This window comes from Lagopus muta, chromosome 7 (genome assembly GCF_023343835.1).
Source record: "Lagopus muta isolate bLagMut1 chromosome 7, bLagMut1 primary, whole genome shotgun sequence".
Lineage (NCBI taxonomy): Eukaryota > Metazoa > Chordata > Aves > Galliformes > Phasianidae > Lagopus > Lagopus muta.
This window is the reverse complement of record NC_064439.1, coordinates 864,183-887,845: the sequence shown is the minus strand read 5'-3', so window position 1 is coordinate 887,845 and position 23,663 is coordinate 864,183. Positions and strand designations below refer to the sequence as shown.

At 48.1% G+C, this 23,663-nt stretch overlaps 1 protein-coding gene across 1 annotated transcript in view; it reads right to left on the bottom strand.

The window, feature by feature from the left end:
• The window catches only part of SMARCC1 (SWI/SNF related, matrix associated, actin dependent regulator of chromatin subfamily c member 1), a 68,770-nt gene that overhangs the window by 36,229 nt on the left and 8,878 nt on the right, over positions 1 to 23,663 (bottom strand). Inside the window, exons 4-15 of the mRNA XM_048951912.1 lie at positions 21,961 to 22,042; positions 20,478 to 20,570; positions 18,771 to 18,840; positions 16,491 to 16,560; positions 15,405 to 15,480; positions 12,305 to 12,430; positions 11,548 to 11,666; positions 10,007 to 10,131; positions 9,390 to 9,449; positions 8,716 to 8,753; positions 7,030 to 7,151; positions 4,917 to 4,988 (exon numbers count right to left, since the gene is read on the bottom strand). Of these exons, the coding sequence (XP_048807869.1) occupies positions 4,917 to 4,988; positions 7,030 to 7,151; positions 8,716 to 8,753; positions 9,390 to 9,449; positions 10,007 to 10,131; positions 11,548 to 11,666; positions 12,305 to 12,430; positions 15,405 to 15,480; positions 16,491 to 16,560; positions 18,771 to 18,840; positions 20,478 to 20,570; positions 21,961 to 22,042 (1,053 nt within the window). The remainder of the gene's footprint in view (positions 1 to 4,916; positions 4,989 to 7,029; positions 7,152 to 8,715; positions 8,754 to 9,389; positions 9,450 to 10,006; positions 10,132 to 11,547; positions 11,667 to 12,304; positions 12,431 to 15,404; positions 15,481 to 16,490; positions 16,561 to 18,770; positions 18,841 to 20,477; positions 20,571 to 21,960; positions 22,043 to 23,663) is intronic.

Here is a 23,663-nt window from a genome sequence, read left to right as displayed (position 1 = left end):
CAATGAAGATATTGAACAAATGGCCCCAGTGCTGAAGTCTAGGCAGACTGCATCAACAGCCTCTGCCTCGTCTGCCAGCCTGGTCACCCAGTCATAGAAGGAGAGGAGGTTGCTCAAACACGACCTGCCTTTCATGAACCCACGCTGGCTGGCTCTGATCCCCCAGATGCCACACATGTGCCGTGCAACCTCTCCCAAGATGATTTGCTCCATTACTTTCCTTGGTACCAAGGTTCACAAAGTCTTTTAGGATTCATCTCCTCCAAACAACTTTATTACTGACCAGTAAAAACCTCTGCTGAATCCTTATTGAAGAAACAAGATTAAAAGTCCTGTTCAAGTGGAATTTCTATTGTATATACTGAACATGATCCACCTCGTCCAGAAGTTTCACTCTGGATTTTCTTTGTAATTGGATTAGCAGAACAAACGGCAACCAAGATCAGCAGAAGCCCAGCACTGCATGTGCCAGGAGGTGCAGAGCAGGACAGCATCTCGATACATCTGCTCTTCCAGCATGAATACTACCAACAGGAAAACAAGCACCTACCTGTACACCTTTCCTGCTGCTCTGCTGCATGGATCAGAGGTATACAAGGAGACAAAGCTTTGCTACATTTAGGTTTTGAGTTTCTATAGGGCAGACATGGCATCCTTGGTGGAAATAAGCCCAATACAGGTCATCCTTCCTGCCCTCACTCCAAAGCACCCTGTGACTACAACCACTGACCAAGTGTTTGGTCAGCAGACTGCAGAAAAGAAACAGCAGGGTCTGGTCCTAAGGCAGAAAAAGGATAAACAGCCCAACTTGGGCCCTGTGAGCCCAGAAAGAGAAAAGGGGAGAAGTAAAACAGAAACTGTACATTGGATGGAACGTTACTGCTTCTATTTGAGGACTTTTTATATACAAAAATATCAGTAGGAAAGGTTAGAGGGCAAAAGGAGGACAAAGACTCTGAAAAGCAGCCTGTGAGAGCCCAGTCCAGCACAGCACTGCGCTGGGAAGGGCTGAAGCAGGAGCTGCCCTTCAGTGCAGACAGAGTGGGCAAGCCGTGGGGTTCAGCCCATTCCTGCCCCTGCTGAGCCTCTTTAAGTGTGTTTCTGGAACATACTGCTGCTTCCTCATACAAGCTGCTCACAATAAGCACAGTAATACCTTGCTAGCTCTGTTCCTTAGATTGAACGAAAGCAAACCTGCAAACAAACACAGGCAGGATCCTCTGCAAAGACCTGTTCAAAACAGCTTATTACAAAGAGATTTCTGCCTTCTGTTGAAAGTTCAAGATGGAGATGCCTCGTATGGAGTGCAAATCGTGCAGAGAAAGAACACCAATGTGTTTCCCATACCAGACATAAGCAGACAGATGCTGCAAAGACCAGTTCTTGCCAGAATACCAAATCTTCACTTCTGTATGGGTTTTATATGGGCCTTGCAGGAGCAACACTCTGGGAGCAGGTGTTGGATTTTGTGTTGAACACTGGTGCAGTAGGCAAGAAACAAAAGGGAGCCTCTTCACAGAATGCCTTGGGTTGGAAGGGGCCATGAGAATCGTGAAGCTCCAATCCCCCCCCAGCAATGCAGGGCCACCAACCTCCCCATTTCACAGCAGCCCAGGCTGCCCCATCCATCCTGGCCCTGAACATCTCCAGGAATGGAGCCCTCTTCCACAGAGGGATATTCAGGAACACTTCTGACCACTGCTGGAGAGATGTGGGGTGCCAGCTGCTTTGAGAAGCACACCTCCCTGTGCTCCTGGCTGCACAAAAAGCTCCATACGCACCAGTGAAGGTCACATCATTAGGTGGAGAAAGGAGCCTGAGACAGAATCATCCCTAACATTTATCCTGAAGTGAGCCTGTTCTCTACAGTGACATGGCCCATTAGCTGTGACTTGTTATCAGCAAGAAAGATGAAGTCAACTCGTACTTAGCTAAAATCCCTTCTGAGACAGAAAAGACCCCAGGCCCTGCTGTCACAAGGATGAACCTGCATGGGTTCTGCAAACACGGGGCTTTGTCTGGCCTGAGAACCAGGCTGGAGGCCAGACATTTCCATTCTAAAGGAAGGTTATTTTATTAAAAGGAAAACACAAAGCTAAGATCACATGCTGCTCGTGCAATCCCTAAATAGCAATAAGATAATGTAGGGACTGGGAGAAGGGGAGTCCCTCATCTGCTTCACTTGAAAAGACAGAACTAGCACTGATGTTCTGCTGTCAACTGAGCAAGGAAGCATGAGATTCCACACGAAGGCTGCATCAGTGCAAACTCACATTTCTGGATCCAGCTTCTGCTCTGTAACCAGGTTGAGGGGGAAATGATTCTTCAATTTGTCCTCAAGCTTTCTCCAGGAAAATCAGCTGCACAATAGGAACAGGCAGGCAGCAGAACTCCTTGGGCAGTGCAGTCTCAAACTAGAACCTGTTAACATAGCAGCTGATGGCAGCTACAGCTACATCTGCATCCCAGACACATGGAGGAGTTCCAAGTACAGACTGCAGGTTCAAAATCATTTGTGGTGTCAGAGGTCTCCCAGCCCTTCTCCAGGCTGAAAAGGTTGATTTCTAATTTCTATCACAAGGTTGGATCGGCAGCTTCACAAAACATCAGTTATGTATGAGCACAGATTGAGCTCCAGGAACTCCACCTGCAGTCTGCCTGCATTACCTGCTGCAGGAGCAACGTGGGGTGGGATTACCATCATAGAATCACAGCATGGTTGGGTTGGAAAGGACCTCAAGGATGACGAAGCTCCAACCCCCCACCAATGCAGGGCCACCAACCTCCCCATTGCACAGCAGCCCAGGCTGCCCAGGGCCCCATCCAACCTGGCCTCCAACACCTCCACGGATGGACGGGGCATCACAGCCTCTCTGGGCAGCTGTTCCAGCCCCTCACCGCTCTCACAGCACACAACTTCCCCTCACATCCAACCTCCAGCTGCCCTCCCTCAGCTCCAAACCATTTCCCTCGTCCTGCTGCCATCTCCCCTTGCCAAGAGCTGACTCCCCTCCTGGCTGCAGGCTCCCTTGAGGCACTGCAGGCTGCACTGAGGTCACCCCGCAGCTTCTCTTCTCCATGCTGAACAAGCCCAGCTCCCTCAGCCTGTCTTCATAGGACTGCCTATGCTCCAGCCCTCTGATCATCTGCACCAAGAAGAAACTGAGAAAAAACACAAATTTGGAGAACTGCTATGTATGAAAAACACACAGCTTTGCACATTAAAACAACATACTGAGAAGACTCCTCAAGTATTTCATTTAGCAGCTCATGAGAAAACTGCTTTTAAAGCCCCAAACGCTGCTTTGCAGCAAGACAAAGAGTTGCTACCAAGACGAAGCAGCCACAGTGAGCACGGTTCCTTTACCAAAGTCAACAAGCATTCCATGGATGTCCAATCCAATTTCTTTCTCTCAGGTTTTAGGTTTGCAGCTTTAAGAAAATGCACACTGCTCAAGAGCCTGATGCTGACTGCCTTCCTTTAATCAATGGCCTTTGGGGATTGCTCTGAATAACTCACTTTGCTGTTGGAACAAAACGCTCAGGGAAGGTGAGCTGTGCTGTTACTAACGCTCAGAATGACCCTGCAGCAGACAGCCAGGGCAAGCATGTGATGCAAAACCACTGGCTTACCTCCTTCCATTGCCAAGCCAGAGTGGAGGAGAATCATTCCATGTACAGACCAACAGCATTCAGCTGGTGTTGTGCTGCTCTGATTGTTTTGTAACAGTTTCTCTAAAGCCAGTTAAACAAGTGTGCTTCTATTTTGAATGAGGAACGTGTAACTCCTGTGCAGATCCCACAGGGAGATGAGACAGGGTCAGTTTCATCTTAGTCTCAACCAAGAGAGCTCCACTGAGATGTTTAGGATGATTAGGAACTACAGAGTCACGAGAAGGCTTAGAACAGCTACGCAAACAAGTGTTTCTCTTTAGCAGTGCTCAGCCCCAGCTCTCTGATTTTAATCAGACTACCCAACATTCACACTCCAGCCCTCACGTGCTCCAGAATTACCCATCACCTGCTCAAGGAACCATGGCATCAACACAGACAGTGTGGAAAATCCATTCCACAGTCTGACACCGCATCCTACAGCTGACGTGGTGATCAGTGCTCACACACAGCTCTCACATCCCAAAACCACAGTGTGTTATGGGAAGAGGAAGAGAACTATGGGGCTCACTGAGGCTCTACAGTACCTTACATTTTTCAGCCAGAGGGTGGTGAGGCACTGGCACAGGTTGCCCAAGGAGGCTGTGGATGCCCCATCCCTGCAGGCATTCAAGTCCAGGCTGGATGTGGCTCTGGGCAGCCTGGGCTGCTGGTTGGTGACCTGCACACAGCAGGGGTTGGAGCTGGATGAGCATCGTGCTCCTTTGCAACCCAGGCCATGCTGTGATTCAATGATACAGTTTTACAGATTTCTCTGGGAGATACTGGATCCTGTACCTCGCTCAGGACACGTTCAACAGTTTGTTCCAACACTGCTTGGAAAAAACATGGGTTCATTTTCCTTGACAGCTGCTATTAAATGTTGCCTTCATCTTTACAGTAACGCTGACACAATCCAGCTGCACGCTGTGGTGTCACAGGTGCTCCTTTCTTTCATGCACCCACAGTCAGCACCTGCTAAGCACACACACAAGGAGAAGCAAGGGAAGGATGAAGGGCATGGAGAACTGCCCTGCCATGCTGAGCTCTTGCATGCTGACACTCACGCTGTACTTACATTCACGCTGTACCTACATTCACGCTGTACCTACATTCATGCTGTACCTACATTCACGCTGTACTTACATTCACGCTGTACCTACATTCACGCTGTACCTACATTCACGCTGTACCTACATTCACGCTGTACCTACATTCACGCTGTACCTACATTCACGCTGTACCTACATTCATGCTGTACTTACATTTCAGGAGTCTTGGACTTGTTTTTTCCATTGAAAAACTCCGGAAGAGCACGGCGCTCAATCACATGAATGCTGCAAGGAAAACACAAAGTTCAGATGGCAAACCCCAAAGCCTTGTGCAGGGAACTCCACACACCTTCCATGGGTACTGAGAGCACGCTCACTGCAAGGCCTCTCTTGGAAACCTGAACATTCCAGCAGGAGCCTTCGATTCAGTGCTTCATTAAAGACATGATGGTTTATTTTCAGCAGAAATAAGGCAATGTGGCTGTGAAGGGTCACTGCACCAGCAGGTATTAACAAGGATATTTGTGTAAGCCATGGTATGTGTGACACAGGAGGGCTGGGACAGTGAAGTAAAATCACAATGTGAGCACCCAGACCACATGGACCTTGACTGCACCATTTTTTAAATAAATCTTAATGAGAAAACTGTGAGGATTGAATCCACCCAGCCCTGCAGGAGGAGAGCTTCCCAATTCCAAAGATGACACTTTATAAGGTGTCAGAAATGAAGAACTTATTTCCATTAAAATGATGAGAGTAACTCCTAAAATGTCACACACTTCATCCAAATTAACATCAGAAAACTACAGAGGTCCTTGAGAAATAGTTCCTTCTAAAGGAAGCACACACTGCTATTATTATTACTATTAAAACTAATGCTCTTCCTTTGCATCTTGCAGTCTTCAGCCAAACACACCACCGTCCCTTGGTGCCAACATCATTCATTCTGTCATCCATTCAGAGAACAGAGCTCAGAGAGCACAATTCACCAACCAACTGCTCGGGTTCTACAGCACATAAGTCATTTAGTTCTTGCAGTGAAGTCACCTACAGCAGAACAGATTACACTGGAACTGAATCGAGGATCGAATAAATTGTATCTGTTTACTACAGATTTGATGTCAGCAATGAATGCTGTGAAACAGCAGCTTGGAATGCACTTCAGGAGAAGGAGGTTAGAATTATTCTTCCATTTGCTTCAAACCAGCAGCAGTGTTTGCAATGTGGGAGGGCTGCAGCAGTCTGTGCGCACTGACATGAGCCAAAAGTGACCTTCTGGCACAGCAGCAGCAGCCACAGCTGAGCTCTGCTGCTCTCCAGGACCGCAGGAACCTCTCTGGATGGAGGCAGAGCTCAGGGACAGAAACACGTCAGCCTCACAGCTGTGCAGCTATTTCAGCCTCCAGCCTAAGTCAGCTCCATGTGCCGGACATCTCTGATTTGGAGAATCTCAAACCAAAGCCTTTTTTGCATCACAGATGCTTTGAGGTCCCCTTTCACAAGGTAGGCACGGGCACATCTGTGCCAAGGAGAAGTTCCTTCTGTTTCTTTGCACCTTCTGTGTCAATCCTGTAGCTGTGCTTCACGAGCTGATGCAGCTCTCAGGAGCACCAGTACAGCTCCTGCTGCTGCTATGAACACAAACATCTGCAGGAAGCTTCAGCCAGCCACTCCACGGGCACACATACAGTAACAGGAGAGGCATCCAAAGGAACCAAAGCACACAGACATCTCCACGTTCACTTCAGGGAATCCTCACTTAGCTCGAGCTGCAGAGCTGCCTCTCCTGACCTACAGCAGGCCCCACAGTCACAAAGGGAATCATCCATTTAGAGTGAGTTAATGGAGCCTTTCACCCTGCACTGCAGCAGAGCACCTCAAGACTCCCTGCTCAGAAGGCAGCCTGTAAGTTCACACTGTGTGCTCCTTGGCTTTTCTGCTTCTCCAAGTGGGAGAGAGCAAAGGAGCGAGGTGAAGGATGGCTCTACTCGTGAGGATTTAGGTCAGCCCAAGCTGTGAGTGCACACACAGACAAGGCAACACAGTTTGGCTCAGCCTCCAGCTCTGGCTACCTTTATGCTAACAGCTCAGACCCATCCTCAGCACTACTGCAGGAACTTATCCACCACAAGCTCCAGCTTCTGCTTTTAAGAACGGCTGTATCAAATCCCACAGACCTCAGCTCAGGAAGATTTGCAGGCGGAAAAGATGAGCCCACATGTGTGAACTACACCTAAAAAGAAGTAATTTCTTTCAGCTCTCAGCATGACTTACAAAAAAACCACCAATGAAACTCTAAATCCCCAGATGCCAATTGCTTTCTTACCAGTTGTAGTCAAACCAAGACGCATAGCTGGGAATGATGATGTGGTTGGTTTGTTCTGTGACGTTATCTTCACCTGGATCCATGGATCGACTCTGGTCACCTTTGTTAGGATCTTCATCCTCCTGTGTCACGGAAGGAACACAGTGGTGAGGAGGCTGCAAGCAGGAAGACATGGACAGCCCTCGTGCAGCCACCCCAAACAAATGCCTTCAGTAGGGAGAGCCTCAGGGATGAGAGAAAGTGCTTCCATAAGAGAATAAAGGAAGCAAAAAGCTGCTGAGAGCTGCTGTCAGACCTCAAGAACGTACCTGGCAATACCTTAAGATGACTTGTACTTCCTGCCACTCTTCCCTCACTCCTCAAAAGAGTACTAATGGAAATCAGTCATTAGTTCTCACTTTACTGGGTGACACTTGTAGGGTACAGAGTGACAATTCCGCAGGCACCGAATTATGACCACTGACATTTTTGCTTGGACAACCTTTATTGGTCAGTCTTAAGGCTGGTCCTCAATAATTCTGCCTCGTGAAGAGATATCAAGCTCAAATTTTGACTGTGCCATGAAAACCCAGGCATGGGGTATAGATGTGCTGTGTTGGACATCAAAGATGGACAAACTTTCATAGCAGACATTAGAGCAGCAGATCCCAGGAGCTACAGCACAGTGGGCAGAGGTTTCTCTGGAAGGCTGTTGCTAACAAAAGTCAGTAGGAGATGTTTTAACAAGGGGACATCAAACATGGCCACGTGGATTAACAGGCTGAAGGGACCATTCCTCTCTCATCAGAAAGCTGAGAATCAATGCAGATTTTTGGGGGCAGTACACAGAGGCTATTTACACTATTACACTATTTACACTACTTACAGCCTCCTCTGGCTCAGGTTTCCTGTGTACCTGTAACACAAGATCCTTACCTTGCCAAAGGTAACTTCACTTCTAACGAATTTCTTTGCCTGAATTACTAAGCCAGCCCCACTTCAAAGAAACAAAAGGCTGTTCAAAACAGCCCAGCCCTTGAAGCAGGACTTTGGGAGCATCACCACTGCACCTTTTGGGGCAACTCAATTCTCCCATAGACAAGGTACTCTCCAAACCTATTTACTGACCTCACCATAGCTGTCCAGATAAGAAGTCTGTCCTCTCCTCATCCCCTCACTCCCCCTCCCCGTCTCCAAGAACAGATCACAGACCATGGCCAAAAAGAGCCAACCCCAAACCAACAGGCCTTTAGCAGAGAACGTAAAAGCAACATCTCCCAACCTAGCACAGATTGAACCCTTGCTGCATGAGTTCCACAATTCCAGGTTATTCTACACCCTGGGATCAAGGAACTGCAACTAACATAAGAGTATTTCCCTTGCTGGAGAAGCTCAGTCACTCTTTGTGAGCACAAAACACTGCTCACCTAAGAATGGCACTTTGGCCATCTGCCCATGTGTTTGCACCTAGGTGCTTACACAGCCTGAAACACAGCCAAGCTCTACATTTAGCACTGAAATCTAAAGGAAAAAAAAACCCACAAGCTTTGAAAAATCTGCATCCAAAAGATGTTCATCTGCAAATACATCTGTTTCCACCAGTGACCAATTTGGTCTTAACTATCACTTGAAAAGCACTGCAGGGTAAGTCCACAACGATGAAGATTTCAGTTTCCACCAAGCTCAGCATGAAATCCCTGCAGTTACCTTTCCTCCAGTCGCCACTGTCTCCTCATCCTGTTCATCTGAAAGGCAAAAGCACTGGGAATTAAACTGATGACACACACCTGACTGCTCACACACGCAGTCCTTCCCAGCCGTGAACTGCTTAATTGGAAAGACGACTGCATTTGTTTTGGGAGGGAAGCGAGGAGGAAAGCGAAGCAGAGCACACATCATTAAGACTATCTCATCTCTATGCAGGCACTCAATGGTCCCACACAAAGGAGCACATCAGAGAGGGGATAAAGAGGAAGATAATTAGAATTTTTCCACGCTTAGGAATCCATAATTAATTACACTGCCTGGCCCAGTGCCCTAGATGTACCTTGTATAATAGGACATGGGACACTAGTTTCTATCCCTGATACCAGAGGGCCAGCAAAGCTCAGGGAACCTGCAATTCAGCCTAACTCCTAATAAGAAATAAACATCTACCAAAGAAGAGCTCATATGTCACTTCCCAAAAAAGCAAACACTGCCTGCAAGGGAACAGACCCAAAAGGAAGAGTACATTTCAAATGGAATACAGGTGAAAACTGAATGAATTCAGAAATCACAATGAGAGATTCCTTTCACAACTGAGAGTTTAAAATACTCTTCCTGCTGCCCTGCAAACACGACTTTGCTGTAAGAAGGATGTGTGTCCCTGCGTGCCTTACCAAGGTCTGCCACTGTTCCTCCTTTCACAGGCGTGTTCTCGCTGTCTTTCTTTGGGTTCACTGCAAAACAAAGATTGCAGCTCTAATGAGTAACCATCAGACAAAATACAATTAGCAACGTCCAGCACGCTGCTGCTATCTTATCAATAAACCGTTCTGTTGGTCGGGTCCTTGCAGTTCAGAAGAGTTCATCTGGTCAGGACAGTTTGAGCACAAGAGACCTTTTATTTGGCTCCTGTCTGATCTCCCATGGAACACAATGCTGCCTCTATGCAGGCACTGAGGGCTCTGACTGCTGTGCTTTCCCCACCTGCACAGCACCCAGCAATTCCTCCACGCAATCCAGACCAGATCAAGTCAAACTGCCACATCCAAAACGCTTTGGTGCTGGATTTTATTTCTGACCTATCCTTCCTTAACACGTACTGACAAATGGGCACTTCTGCCCACACTGGGCATGTCAGCATAGCCTCCACTAATTCCATATGGTTAGCTTATGGGTATATCCATATGGGTACTTGACATCACAGTCCAAACATCTGACAACACAAGCATGTTTTCCCTGTACAGTTCAAGCAATTGCTTTAACGTTCAAATACTCTGTATCTGTAATTTACCATTTTTGGGAAGTACCACTTCTTCTATGTTAGGTACTGGCGTGGGATCCTCCATGTCCTTTGTAAGATCTTCTTGCTCATCTTCTTCCTTCTGCCCTCTCCTTTTCCCATATATGGTTGCTTGTCTGAAAGAAACCATAGAGAAACTCTCTGACAGCTGCACGTGTCAGATGCATTCACCTTGATGTTATCCTTCAGCAGACATCAGGATTAAAGGGCCGGGTTAAAACTCTTCTGGGCAAACAGTGCAGCAGGAAGCATGGAGGAGTTAACAAAAACCAGTGTGTGCATTACTAACATAATTTAGAAGGGCACTAGCAAGTAATTTTTGCAGCCTAATGATTCAGAAGTGCCTCTCAGTTTCATACAAATGATGGTCTTTTGCCATTGATTCAGGACTGCAGGACACTGCTGTCTGAATTCTGAATGCCAGCACGCTGGCAGCACCTGCATGCCTATGAGACTCAGGGCAGCAGTGCTTCACTTCCATTCCTCCTTTCCCAAGCTGCAATAAGGACATCTGCTGCACGGACCAGAAGAGGCAACAGATCATTGCAAGGCCTTCTGCCTCATCTGAGGAACAAGCAGGCTTTTCCACATCATTTCTACATCCAGAGCAAGTCCTTCCGGGAACAAAGGCAGAATCACCCAGGCCCCTCCTTACAGAAGTGAACTCAGACCACATTTGGAAATAAACAGTAAGGATTCATTCGTTATCTGACCTTTCTGACCTTCTCATCTCAGACGAGAGACTTCCAGCACTGCTGCTTCTTTTCTTTAAGATAGCACTGCTAAAGCCCTGCTTTTTAATAGATTCAATCAGAATGGCCTGGGTTGCAAAGGAGCACAGTGCTCATCCAGTTCCAATGCCCTGCTATGTGCAGTCACCATCCACCAGCCCAGGCTGCCCAGAGCCACATCCAGCCTGGCTCTGAACGCCTCCAGCACCTTACGCACTTTTTAAGTGCTCCCACCACACCACAGATCCCCACCAGTGGTAAGCTTTCATTTGGTTATAACCTTGGCCCTTTTTTTAAAGATCAAACAAGCACAGAGAAAAAAATCAACCACCACTGACCTGGGGGCAAACTGTAATCAACCAACAGTGCTCAGGTGAAGTGATATTTCAAAAGTTCACTTCAAAACACACGGCTACGTAATTAAAAGTTCCCCAATTACATGCAGTCATTCCAGTGGCTCTCCTCCAAAACACACCCCAGTACCACTGCTTGCACTAACTGCAGCTATTGCAGAAGCAGTGAGGGTTTCCCTAAGCTCTATTTCAGTGCAGCACCACGTCCTGCTGCTGAGGAACAGACAACATCAGGACTTGCACAGGTTCTCCTCCACCCACAGGCAATGCACTTCCACACAGAAGTCAAGAAATGATGAACACTGCACTATAAAACCACACGAACCTAGTGTAGAAATAATGATTCCAGCCTAAGGCAGATCTGAGGTGTGAATAGCGACATGGGACAGGGCCGCCCATAAGCACCCTTCAGAACAGCAGCCCCAGCTTCCCTGAATAAGACACTCACCCTTTCTTCCCTGACTTCTTTCTTGACTCCACAGGAGTGGGGGGTGGAGAAGGAGAATGCTTTCTCTTCCGTGTGCTTGCTGCTGCTTTCCTGTCTCTCCTCTCAGGACTACGCACGGGCTGTAAGAGAAATGAAAGGCGTACTGCAGTTATTGAAATGCTGCAGCCTTCCTTGTTATGTCTTACAACAAAGGAGCTGAAAGCAGTAAGCAGCAAGAATCCTCAGCTCCAGAATGCTTTCCAAACACACCTCTGCCAAGGTGAAGTAATGAAAGTTTTTTATAGCCATCCCTGCTACTGCAGGAGCTACCTACAAACTGTGCTCTTAGAGCAAGACTCAGCAGCTAACTTATGGCACGTCCATTGTACTCTACCCATCAGCATTTCCCAGCAAGCAGCCTGAGCTGAAGGTTAAATGAATGCTCTCAGAGTCCTATCAAACTTTCTGCATCAGGAAGAATATGAAATGAGAGCATCTGGAAATCAATTGATGCTGTCCAATGGAGCCCCAGTTTCATTTAGAAGAAAGTACAAAGTCAATCTCTTCTCTTGCCATCCTTGGGAAAAAGAAAGAATGTAGAAATAACGAAAGACAACAATAGTTCTCTGATATAAATGACACATCGGAAGAAATTCAAACTAAGTTGTACTACTACAGGTACCTGAAAGTGTCCAGCTTGTCTGAATCTCAGTCACTATTGCAGAGAGAAGGAGTATTAATGTAGCAGCAGGTCACACACTGAGCTGGAGCCACCTACCTCTTCATTCTTCATGGAGATTCTCTGCCGAAAGCTCACAGATTTCCTGTTCTCATCCACCTCATAATCCTCTTCATTCATCCATTCGTTGAATATATCTGTGTCCAAAATCCACTTGGCATGAACCTAAAGAACAGAGCAACACGAGGCACATCAGGGACAAGTAGGTGATCCCAGACAGCCAGCATGGATTCACCAAGGGAAGGTCGTGCCTGACCCATCTGTGGCCTTCTATGACGGAGTGACAGCACTGGTGCACAAAGGGGAGGCAGCTGATGTCATCTACCTGGGCTTCTGCAAGGCCAGGGTCCCTCACCACATCCTTATCTCCAAACTGGAGATATGAGGGGTGCATAAGGAATTGGTTGGAAGGCAGCAGCCAGAGGGCTGTGCTGAATGGCCCTGTGTCCAGGTAGCAGCCAGTGATGAGCAGCGTCCCCTGTTCATCTGTTACAGGAGCAGCACTCATCAACATCTTCAGCAGTGACACTGATGGTGGGATTGAGTGCAGCCTCAGCAAGTCTGCTGATGGCACCAAGCTGAGCAGTGGAGTTAAGCAGAATGAAGGGACGTCAGCCAGAGGGACCTCAATAAACTTGAAAGGTGGGCCCTTGTGAACCTTGTGAGGTTCAACACAGCAAAGGGCAAGGTGCTGCACTTGGGTCAGGGTGATCCCAGCTACGAATACAGACTGGGAGAAGAACTCCTTGAGAGCAGCCCTGAGGAGAAGGACCTGGGGGTCCTGGTGGATGAAAAGCTGACCGTGAGCCAGCAGGGTGCTCTTGTAGCTTGGAAAGCCAATGGTATCCTGGGCTGCATCAGAAGAGAGGTGACAGCAGGGACAGGGAGGTGATTGTCCCTCTCCGCTCTGCTCTTGTGAGGCCCCATCTGCAGTGCTGTGTCCAGGGCTGGAGCCCCCAGGACAAGAAAGACAGGGAGCTGTTGGAGAGGGTGCAGAAGAGCCACAGAGATGCTCAGAGGGCTGCAGCACCTCCCTACAAAGACAGGCTGAGGGAGCTGGGCTTGTTCAGCATGGAGAAGAGAAGCTGCGGGGTGACCTGAGTGCAGCCTGCAGTGCCTAAAGGGAGCCTGCAGCCAGGAGGGGAGTCAGCTCTGTGAAAGGGGAGATGGCAGCAGGAGGAGGGAAATGGTTTGGAGCTGAGGGAGGGCAGCTGGAGGTTGGATGTGAGGGGAAGTTGTGTGCTGTGAGAGCGGTGAGGGGCTGGAACAGCTGCCCAGAGAGGCTGTGATGCCCCGTCCATGCGTGGAGGTGTTGGAGGCCAGGTTGGATGGGGCCCTGGGCAGCCTGGGCTGCTGTGAAATGGGGAGGTTGGTGGCCCTGCATTGGCGGGGGGTTGGAGCTTCGTGATCCTTGAGGTCCCTTCCAATCCAAGGCAGTCTCTGATTCTATGACAATTCTATGAACACAGTGACATGTTGATTCTTGCAAGTACTCACTCTACAATGGAGCTAACAGGATGAAGGAAATACTTTCAGCCTTGTTATGGGGGTCTGAAGTTACAGATCTCATACGAATTTTACACATATTGACAGCTCCATGAGGCATTGGTATGAAGGCTGGGCATGCTGTAAGCCTGCTGAATGCCATGTCTGCTCTTCTGTCATTTTAAGTCATCTCAAGTGTGAGGTCAGCTCTCACAGCTGGGGCAATGGCTGTGCATTAAAAGCATTGAAAGCATACTTCAGATACCAAAAATTCCTCTCAGAATCCACCAAGTTTGACACAGATCACCTTAACAGTTAGAATGTGCAGCAATGGAGAGAAATAGGAAGAACGGCCATATCTTGTGAGGATTGACTATCCTGATTTAAAACAGCCATCTGCAAGTTGACATAGCTGAATAATGACATTTTCGAGCTTCAGTGTATTTTATACACAAAAAGCTGAAGTCCCATTTATTTACAAGCAGCAGTTTGGAATAGGGAGTGCCTGCACAGACATCACATCCAGTTATTTTCTGACCCGAGCTGCCCTTTCCTAACTCTGCTATTCACATGAACAGCACAGGCACAGAACAATGCTGCATGTGATGCATAAAGGAATAAGCCCTCTAATAGGATGTTAAGTAGTATTTACTGCTGTTGGATTGTAACTGCTTTGTACTGTCCTCTTGCAGTGAAGTACATCAGAACGACTTCTTCCATCCCTGCGACGTCAGCTTCGAGCAGAGCTCCCCATTAAGCAAACACTGCTGCAGAGCAATGTGAGCTGTGGCCCTCAGGGGCTCTTGAAGCAGCTGCTGTTTTCTCAGAGGCTCCCACGTTGGCTCTCACTCCAGGGACAGCTGTGTGCCCACAGCAGTGCCAGGGCTCGAGGCCCATTCAGCCAGAGCAAGAACCAACAGGAGAAAAATGAGGCATGAGGCAAAATGAAACCAGCAGGAGGAACGAGGGCACGGGGAGCCCATCCAGCTCTGCTCTGCTGCCAGTACCTGAGACTGCTGCAAATAAAGTTGCCACAACAACAACTGATAAAGAACAGCAAGGTTTCAGTTGGACCAGAGCTTTGTTTCCCAAAGGAGCCCATTTCCATATCATCTGGTTCCCGTTCTTTCTGCCCATTTCCACGTATGAAGTTTCTGCACACACAAAGAAGTGCTTTAAATCCTGTAATACGTGTGAAGTCTCCTGACTGCATGGCTCCTTTCTATCACAGCATTCTTCAGAACATCACCAAGGATGAGGTATTACCCCCATCTCCACTCCTTAACTAATTACACCCAGTAATGAGCAGCCAGTGCTCCTCCCAGAGGCAGCTCAACTCAGCAGCAGAGGAATTACCTTTAACACAAACCCCCTCAAGTCAGGCCACAATAAAGGTGGTAATTTTAGCATCATAGGGATGCATCCATCTGCTCTCATCATCCACAAGGAGATTTTCCCCACGGTGCCCCTCTCCAGACCAAAGAAACGTGCTGGGGGTTTTCATTACAGCTCTACAAAAATCACTCTCTTTTTCCATATATATGGAAATGCAGCCACTGACACCCAGCAGCACATTAAGACATCTACCCAGTAGCATTCACAGATGGGTTACAGCAATGCAGTAACTCTGGGAAGCTCTTTAAGGGACACTCACCTTCCACGGCTTTTCAGGAATTGGAGGATCCTCAATTTCAGCATCTATTTCGTTGGCATGAACCCAAGTGTCATAGCTAATGAGAAGAGGCAGAGAAAACAAAATTGGTCCCCTGGGCTGCTCATCCAGAGAGATCACCAGCAGGAATATTCATTCAGCCATTCTGACATCTGCAAATCACACTGCTGGGATGGAATGGCACATTATTTTCCACTCAGTGGAAGTCAAACAAAGGAATCATCACTGGTTCCTGCTGTGGGAACAGGGCACTCTGAGAAGAGGGGGGTCTGAGGCATCCAGGGCACATTTCTCACTTTCTGAACTCAGAACCCATCTCGGTGATGGCATCTCCTGCCTGGAATTGCACATCTCTGCATTCAGGGGTACAGCACACGTGGAGTCACTCGTGCAAACCCTGCCAGTAAGTTCATTGTTTCTGAAGAATTCAAGGCAGCAGATACCACACTCTTAGGAGAAGAAAGAATGCATCCCCTTCTTCAATCCCTACTGCAGAACCCAGACATTACTTACAGTCACTTTTCCACATATCATTCCCCTCATAAATCTGTTTGTTAATATTAAGAAACTGCACTCCAAACCAAACCAAACCCCCTCATAACCAGGTGCTGAGCAGCTGGAAGAAGGCATACTTCAGAAAAGATGCGTGTGCAGCATTTTCTTACTGTTTATGCTGGTATTTATAACTTTCTTTACATACACAGTATGCACACCCTTGGTTATACAATACAAATAAAAAATATTTAATAGCTCATCAGCATGAAGAAGGAAGCTTAAAGCACGATGTTGTTTGCTCTCTCCTGCTGAAACATGCATAGGGCACTGGAGAACACATCTGTGCCCACTGCTCTGCAGAACAAGAGTGCAGCCACACAGCTGGGACATCCTCCAGCAGGTTCACTGACAGCACTGAGGGCAGAGCACAGCCATCAGGAAAGGCAAAACTCAGTATGCTGAAAGAGCAGCTTGTCTGAGGGCATGGATTGGCCTAATGGCAACTTCTGAGCAGTCCTTTGCCTTTAACTAAACTTGGGATTCGAGGTGTGCTTTCCTCCCCCCTGGATTTACCTGTCTGGAAAGAAGCCCCAGTGCACCAGCACCTGCTTGTCTTTTTTCATCACTGGTCTCAACCATTCATCTGCAAAGGGGAAACAGATCTAGATCAGATTCAGATTGCAAAGTCCATAACACACTGTTTTGCTTTCCTATAGTCAAGCACAAAAAGGTTAATGCAATCATCTCTTTTTAAGCACGCTGCAGTGCAATTACAGTGCCCTGACCCATAACAGTAATACAGCTGCCTGCATCAACTTTGCCATGCATAAACGTTCATGTGCTCAAATCACAAATATTAAATTAGGAAAATCATTTTAATGCAAACAATGATTGCATTTCCTTCCCTGGCCATACGTATCCATGCCCTAACGTGCTCATGACTAAAGCCCAACGGAGCCTGAAATGCTCATCAGCTTCCCAGCAGCAGGAGGAGCTGCTGGGGGGGCACACAGCACTGCCAGCTCCCCCAGGCCCATCATCTCCCCAAAGCTCAGAGTAAAACCTTCACAATGACATCCTGCAAAGACACCAGCAACAACATGCTGAGAGACACCCTCCAGCCTGCCACGATTCTCTCATCATTATGCAGCTGAAAGGACTGAAGCTCTCCCAGAATGTTTTCTTGTCAACCAGTAAATACACAGATGTTTTAAAACCTTCTCAGACTTATGATGCCCTCATTATCTCCTATTGTTCCACAAGACTCTCCCCAGCACTAAGATCTACTCTCAACACAGCACAGAGAATGACCCTGAAGGGCTGCACACGTGGAACATCACTGCTTGAATTCACAGCTCTTCTCTCAGCTCACTGCAAACCAGGCAGCCCTGGCATGCTCACTGACTGCACAACCACCACGTCCAACCCTTGTCAACAACCTGCAGCAGTGGTAAAAGCAATGCAAACTTGTGGCTAGATGTTCCCAGAAGCACAGAACACACAGAACAGCACACCAACGGACACACAGTCCTCCAACATCCCAATGTGGAAGCGAACACTTCCATCTAGTGGAGCTGGGATGCCAGGGCGCACCGGGAACAGCGAGCTGTGGCAGAGCACCAGCAAGGACCTGCTTCTTCACACAGACAGACAGCACAGCTCGCTTTTGCTATCTGATGAAGGCTAAAGCTGTTAAATTGCTCCTGAGAACCTACTGCATACAAACACATTATAATAAAGCCAACAGTCTCCATTTATCAAGTCTGTTACTGTGTCCACCTTGCAAACCATGGGCAATGACAACATTCCCCATCTATAAACCAGAAAGGGCAGAACATGGCAGAAAGCTTCTCATTCTCTTTTACTTTGGTGTCTGTGATACCTTTTGCACATCCTGCTGCCCCCTAATACTGTTCCACTCAACTTTTGGCCAATTCTTACACAATGGGGGAATACATCAAGGAAGAAAAAAAAAAAGGTAATGGAAACTTCAGCTTTAATTTCCCTACTTACATTATCCCTCCTTCTAATGTTTAATTCCAAGCTAAGTTGATTTGTCCCTCAGTTCTTCCAGACCCTTAGGCTTTGGTCCCCCTCACCCTGTAAGTTATCTGGGTCAAACTCAATGTTTACTTGCTTCGCATACACTGCACTCAACAACAAACACTGATATCCCAGCTAACCCAACTGCTAAGAGCTGTGCCAAATAAAGATGCTCAGAGGGCTGCAGCACCTCCCTACAAAGACAGGCTGAGGGAGCTGGGCTTGTTCAGCATGGAGAAGAGAAGCTGTGGAGTGACCTGAGTGCAGCCTGCAGTGCCTCAAGGGAGCCTGCAGCCAGGAGGGGAGTCAGCTCTTGGAAAGGGGAGATGGCAGCAGGAGGAGGGAAATGGTTTGGAGCTGAGGGAGGGCAGCTGGAGGTTGGATGTGAGGGGAAGTTGTGTGCTGTGAGAGCGGTGAGGGGCTGGAACAGCTGCCCAGAGAGGCTGTGATGCCCCGTCCATCCGTGGAGGTGTTGGAGGCCAGGTTGGATGGGGCCCTGGGCAGCCTGGGCTGCTGTGCAATGGGGAGGTTGGTGGCCCTGCATTGGTGGGGGGTTGGAGCTTCGTGATCCTTGGGGTCCCTTCCAACCCAACCATTCTGTGACTCTGTGTATGATTCTGTGTTAAACCAAATAGTTAGAAGCAGAGCACAGCAATTCTATCCAGAGTTGTTAATCCTAAAAATGCTTTACAAGAGCTCTCAGGATTAGAACACCTTAACCTCTCAGGTTAAGAACATTCTGTGCCTGAGTGAAATCTCCCAAAGGTGCTAAAAGATTATTTCCACTTCAAAATTGGAAAGCATCTTTACCATCATCCATTGAGGTAGGACTTGGATACACGTGGTGGGTGGCCTTGGATTTCTCCTCAGTTACTGTTCCCTGTGGAAAAGGTGAGGAGCAAAGACACCAGGTGAGCAATCATCTCATTCCCCCCCAAAAACAACTGTTGCCTTATACCCACATATCTCATGCAACCCAGAAACAATGAAGGCTCACTGCAACTACAGGGAACACAACCTCTAATTGAAGTGCTAGAAAAAAAGCAATTTTAAGTGAATTTCTAAATACTACAATTTAAGCACAAACAGGAGCTCCGCTACATATGGCTGCCATGAATAGGAGGACATTCCTAATAATAAGCCTGTACATTAAGAGACAAAACTTAATGTCTTTTTTACACACCAACATAGTCACACAAAGGGAATATACCAGAAACAACAACAGTGCTACACAATTTTGTGACCAATGCTCAAGCATAAACATACTTCCTATTCTTGAAGGTTTACAACAATTCACATATAAGCAGCAACAAGAGGTGAACGTCACACGCTCACAAAGATGCCACAATTACACTCCTAGGGGCCTAATCATCATGGATGAAAATCCTGCTTGGCAGCTGGGGATCTGTTAGATATCTTCAGCTCTGTGAAAGGGGAGATGGCAGCAGGACGAGGGAAATGGTTTGGAGCTGAGGGAGGGCAGCTGGAGGTTGGATGTGAGGGGAAGTTGTGTGCTGTGAGAGCGGTGAGGGGCTGGAACAGCTGCCCAGAGAGGCTGTGATGCCCCGTCCATCCGTGGAGGTGTTGGAGGCCAGGTTGGATGGGGCCCTGGGCAGCCTGGGCTGCTGTGAGATGGGGAGGTTGGTGGCCCTAGCATTGGTGGGGGGTTGGAGCTTCGTGAGCCTTGAGGTCCCTTCCAACCCAACCATGCTGTGAATCTGTGAGTAACTTGAGAAAAGCTGTACAGTTAAAGCTGAGAAGATGATTCAGAACCATAACACAGCAAATACGTTTAACCTGGGAAGGAAAGCATTCCCTTTGGCTACCAGCAGTGAGCTGTCTTGACACAAAGGACTACAGAGCACATTCCCTCCCCACTCACCCAGAGCCGTGCTCTGCTCAGAACTGTCTGTCCAAAGAGTTCACATCCCAGAGGATTTCCCTCAAGAGAAGTGAAAGCCCATTTATGTTTTAAAAGATGAAGCCATGAACCTTGCTCAGGCCATCACTGAGTGTGTTAAACTACAAAGATGTTGATTCCTGTGGAATTGTACTAACAAGAACCTGATGTTGCTTGTGCTCTGTTCAGCATAAATAAAATAGAAAAAGTAATAAAAAAGACCTAAAAAGGCAGCGTTTTTAAGACTGAAACTTCTTCATGCTTGCTCCCACACGTCTAGAACAGTTATGCTATGCACTGCCTTTTTTGGGCTCAGACTTGGACAAACTGTGAGCTTCTGCTTTTCGTGAGCAGAATTCAACATTAAATCAGCTCAGGCCTGCAGCAACCTCACTGAGAAAACACATCTCACACTGCTGGCTGCTTTAAGCCTCAGCAGCTCATTTACTTTCAGAGCAGAGCAATGATTCAGCACCCACGTGATGACAACCACTCATGGCATCCTACAGATGGCTGACCCACTGCCTGAACCGACTTCTTGCTGCTGCCTGGCACCCAAACATCACCAGGATGCTGCAGCCATGCAACACACCGTCCTGGGAAATGCTGTCACTTACCTGGTGACGTTTGACAATATCCTTCAGTTTATTAGCCAGCTTCAGCTCTATATCTGGAATGAGGTAGATGGTTGGTCTGCTCAGACAGTTGTTCTGTGGAGAGGAGACAAAATAAGGATTTAGCAGATCGTGTGTGACCAAACAATTCCTATTGCAACCACCGATGCTGCAAAAAGCTCAAAGGGGCCCAGATGTGTCAGACAGATGAGATGTGCAAACTCCAGCCCCAGCAGCCCTCAGGACAACACTCCCATGCCCACCCCCTGCTGGAGCCCCATCCTCAGCTCATTTCTGCAGCTGTGCTGTTCACCCATCACAGGGCTGTTGGTGTAGGGAACGGCAGCACAGCTCACCACAGCAGTTCCCGTCTTGCTTTCACAACACATCCTTGACAAAAGCCATGTCTTGGGTTTCAAAGTATCCTGACAGGACCTTCATTAAAGGGAATTTAAGTTCCCCACGTGACAAGTTGCAGCCCCACGCTGCCCTACTGCCTGTGCATTCCCACAGGCCTCACAGGGATGCCTTTCATTCACTTGGGATTGAACATGCACATTATTACGGGCACGTTCAGCTGTATGATTTTAACACTTTTGAAATATGAAGCACTGTTTCTTATCCTTCTCTCATTTCCATTTCTGACAATCACTTGAAAGTTACGTTTGTTGTTATGCTGTCTGACAATAAAAGACAGAGCTCAGGTTCTGGAGTTTGGGAAAAATACTTCATTATTCTCATCCAGCAGTAAAAAAAGAGAGCAAATAACTTCAGATGGAACTCCACACAACTGCTACCTGATGTTTCCTGGTAGCAGCAATGGAGGTCTGACAGAAGAAGTGAGGGTCAAAATACACTCCAGCCCTGAAAAGGCTCAATCTCACCACAAAGCTGAAAGTCTCAAGGAGGAAAGACTGGATGTGCAGAGCAGCAGTTACTCTGGCCTGAAGGTGGGAGCTGCACAGGATGATGGAGATGCTGGGGATGCACTGCCCAACCTCACTGGCATTTTTCCTCACCTTGAGTGCATCCATCAAGTACCAGTGTGAACACCCCAAAGCTTTCTAGTAGTTCAACAAACGTGACCAAGATGGGGAAGGAGAGGGAGGGAAATACTTAAAACTTAGAGAGAAGTTAGAGTGGAAGCTCTTCAGCTTCATGAGGAAGCTGAGGTAGGTAACAGCAGGACTGGGAAAATGGTTTTAAATTGAAGGAGAAAAGATTGAGGTTGGATGTGAGGGGAAGTTGTGTGCTGTGAGAGCGGTGAGGGGCTGGAACAGCTGCCCAGAGAGGCTGTGATGCCCCGTCCATCCGTGGAGGTGTTGGAGGCCAGGTTGGATGGGGCCCTGGGCAGCCTGGGCTGCTGTGAAATGGGGAGGTTGGTGGCCCTGCATTGGTGGGGGGTTGGAGCTTCGTGATCCTTGGGATCCCTCCCAACCCAGCCATTCTATGCACAGGGAACTCCAGGCTGATCTGAGTCTCTTGCCTGCACTAGTGTTTTCTCAATGTTCATGAACATCTCCACGTTTCGGTCCATCCGGGATGGGTTCTGCAGGTCAAACCTCCGCCTGTAGAGGGAAACCATTCAAAAAGTATTAAAGGATTCAACTTTCCTCTGCTCAGAAGCAAAGAATCTCTCATGTTACACATAAAAAAACAACACACTGGGAAGCTAGACAGGAACATTCAGGGCACAATCAAGTAATTTTGCTTCACTTGGTTGCCCTCAAGTGAAAAAAACCAACACAATGAAACAATCAACAAAATGAAAATGATCTGTGATAGGTTTAAGAAAAACGAAGGCTGGAATTGTCCAGCAAAACCCTGCAGAAGGGCTGTGTCTTCCACTGCAGGCACAGGGGATAATTCAATGGAAACCATCAAATATTCAAGGCAGATTTCAATAGCTGGAGGGGGAAAACCCACGACCCAGTGGTGGAGTTTGTCCAACCGCTGTGTGCTCCCAGCACCCACCCCAAAATCCAGCCCAGGAACATGGGCAATCCCTTCCTGAGCCATAAGAAGGGCCTCATGCACAGCACAGGGCAGCTAACGACCCACATCAGCATTACAGAACAGCCCAAGCTGGAAGGGGCTCATTGAGAGCACCAAGTCCACCAAGATGATCGTCTTTATGGGACTCTGGTACTTTAAAGCTCTCTGCTGCAGCGAGAAATGAATCCAAGTCTGGCAGTGACAGTGCAGATGGAAGCATCCGTGAGAAAGGGGGAAGGCAGGAGCACGAGAGTCCCAGCAGGCATCCTGCAGACCCACCTGCACGTGTTGCAGGTGAACCACCTTGAGTGAAGGACCTGAACAGCGTGCCCCAGAAAGGGTCAGGCTGGGCACTGATGGCACTAAGAGCACTGCATGAGCCATAGGCATGGAGCTGCAGGGCTCCAAGGCAGGCTCAGCCCAACACAACATTGCCCCGGGTGGTCAGCACTGCCTGCTGCACCTCTGTGCCTGTGCAGCTTTGGAAATAGCCACCAGCTGGGGCTGAGAGTGCTCTGAATTGGAATGCTGAGCTGGCAGCCAGGAGCGGTGAGGGATTTCAGCATGTAGAAATACTTCCCACAGCCATGAACTCACTACCCTGCAGCGACCGGCGAGCTGCTCCGAGTTCAGAGCGCAGCTCCAAGCACCAGAACGCAGTGCTGTGCTCGTATGTTTCATGACTGTTCCTTTTAGACACACACTTCTTTCCAGTAATACATCAAATCAATGTTTAAAGTTCATAAATATGCAACAAAGGTAAACCAAAGCAGGACTGAAGTCAGAAAACCCATTACTGCACAGCCAGGGCATCACAGAGGCGCTGCTGAACATAACCCAGACCCTTCAGCTGCGGCTGCCATGTCTTCCTTCAGCAGGGGCTCAGCATCAGGCAGCAGCTGCCCGACGCAGCACCACACAGCATCAGCAGAAGGCTCTTCCTACCCTCCATTACAGATGCATCCCCTCCTGCTAAGGAGCTGGGAACAAATGGCAGAGGATACCTGACATAGCTGCTGTCTGTGCACGTGGGAGCTGCGTGCTGAGGCAGGACGAGCACAGCCCAATGCACTGCTGCACCGACACACACGGGATGCTGAGCCAAAGCCCAGCCACTTCTTCAGGACTCACACACTGATGTGTCATGGTTTATTCAAACCACGTGTGCTTCAGATAGGTACAGTTTCAAGGAAG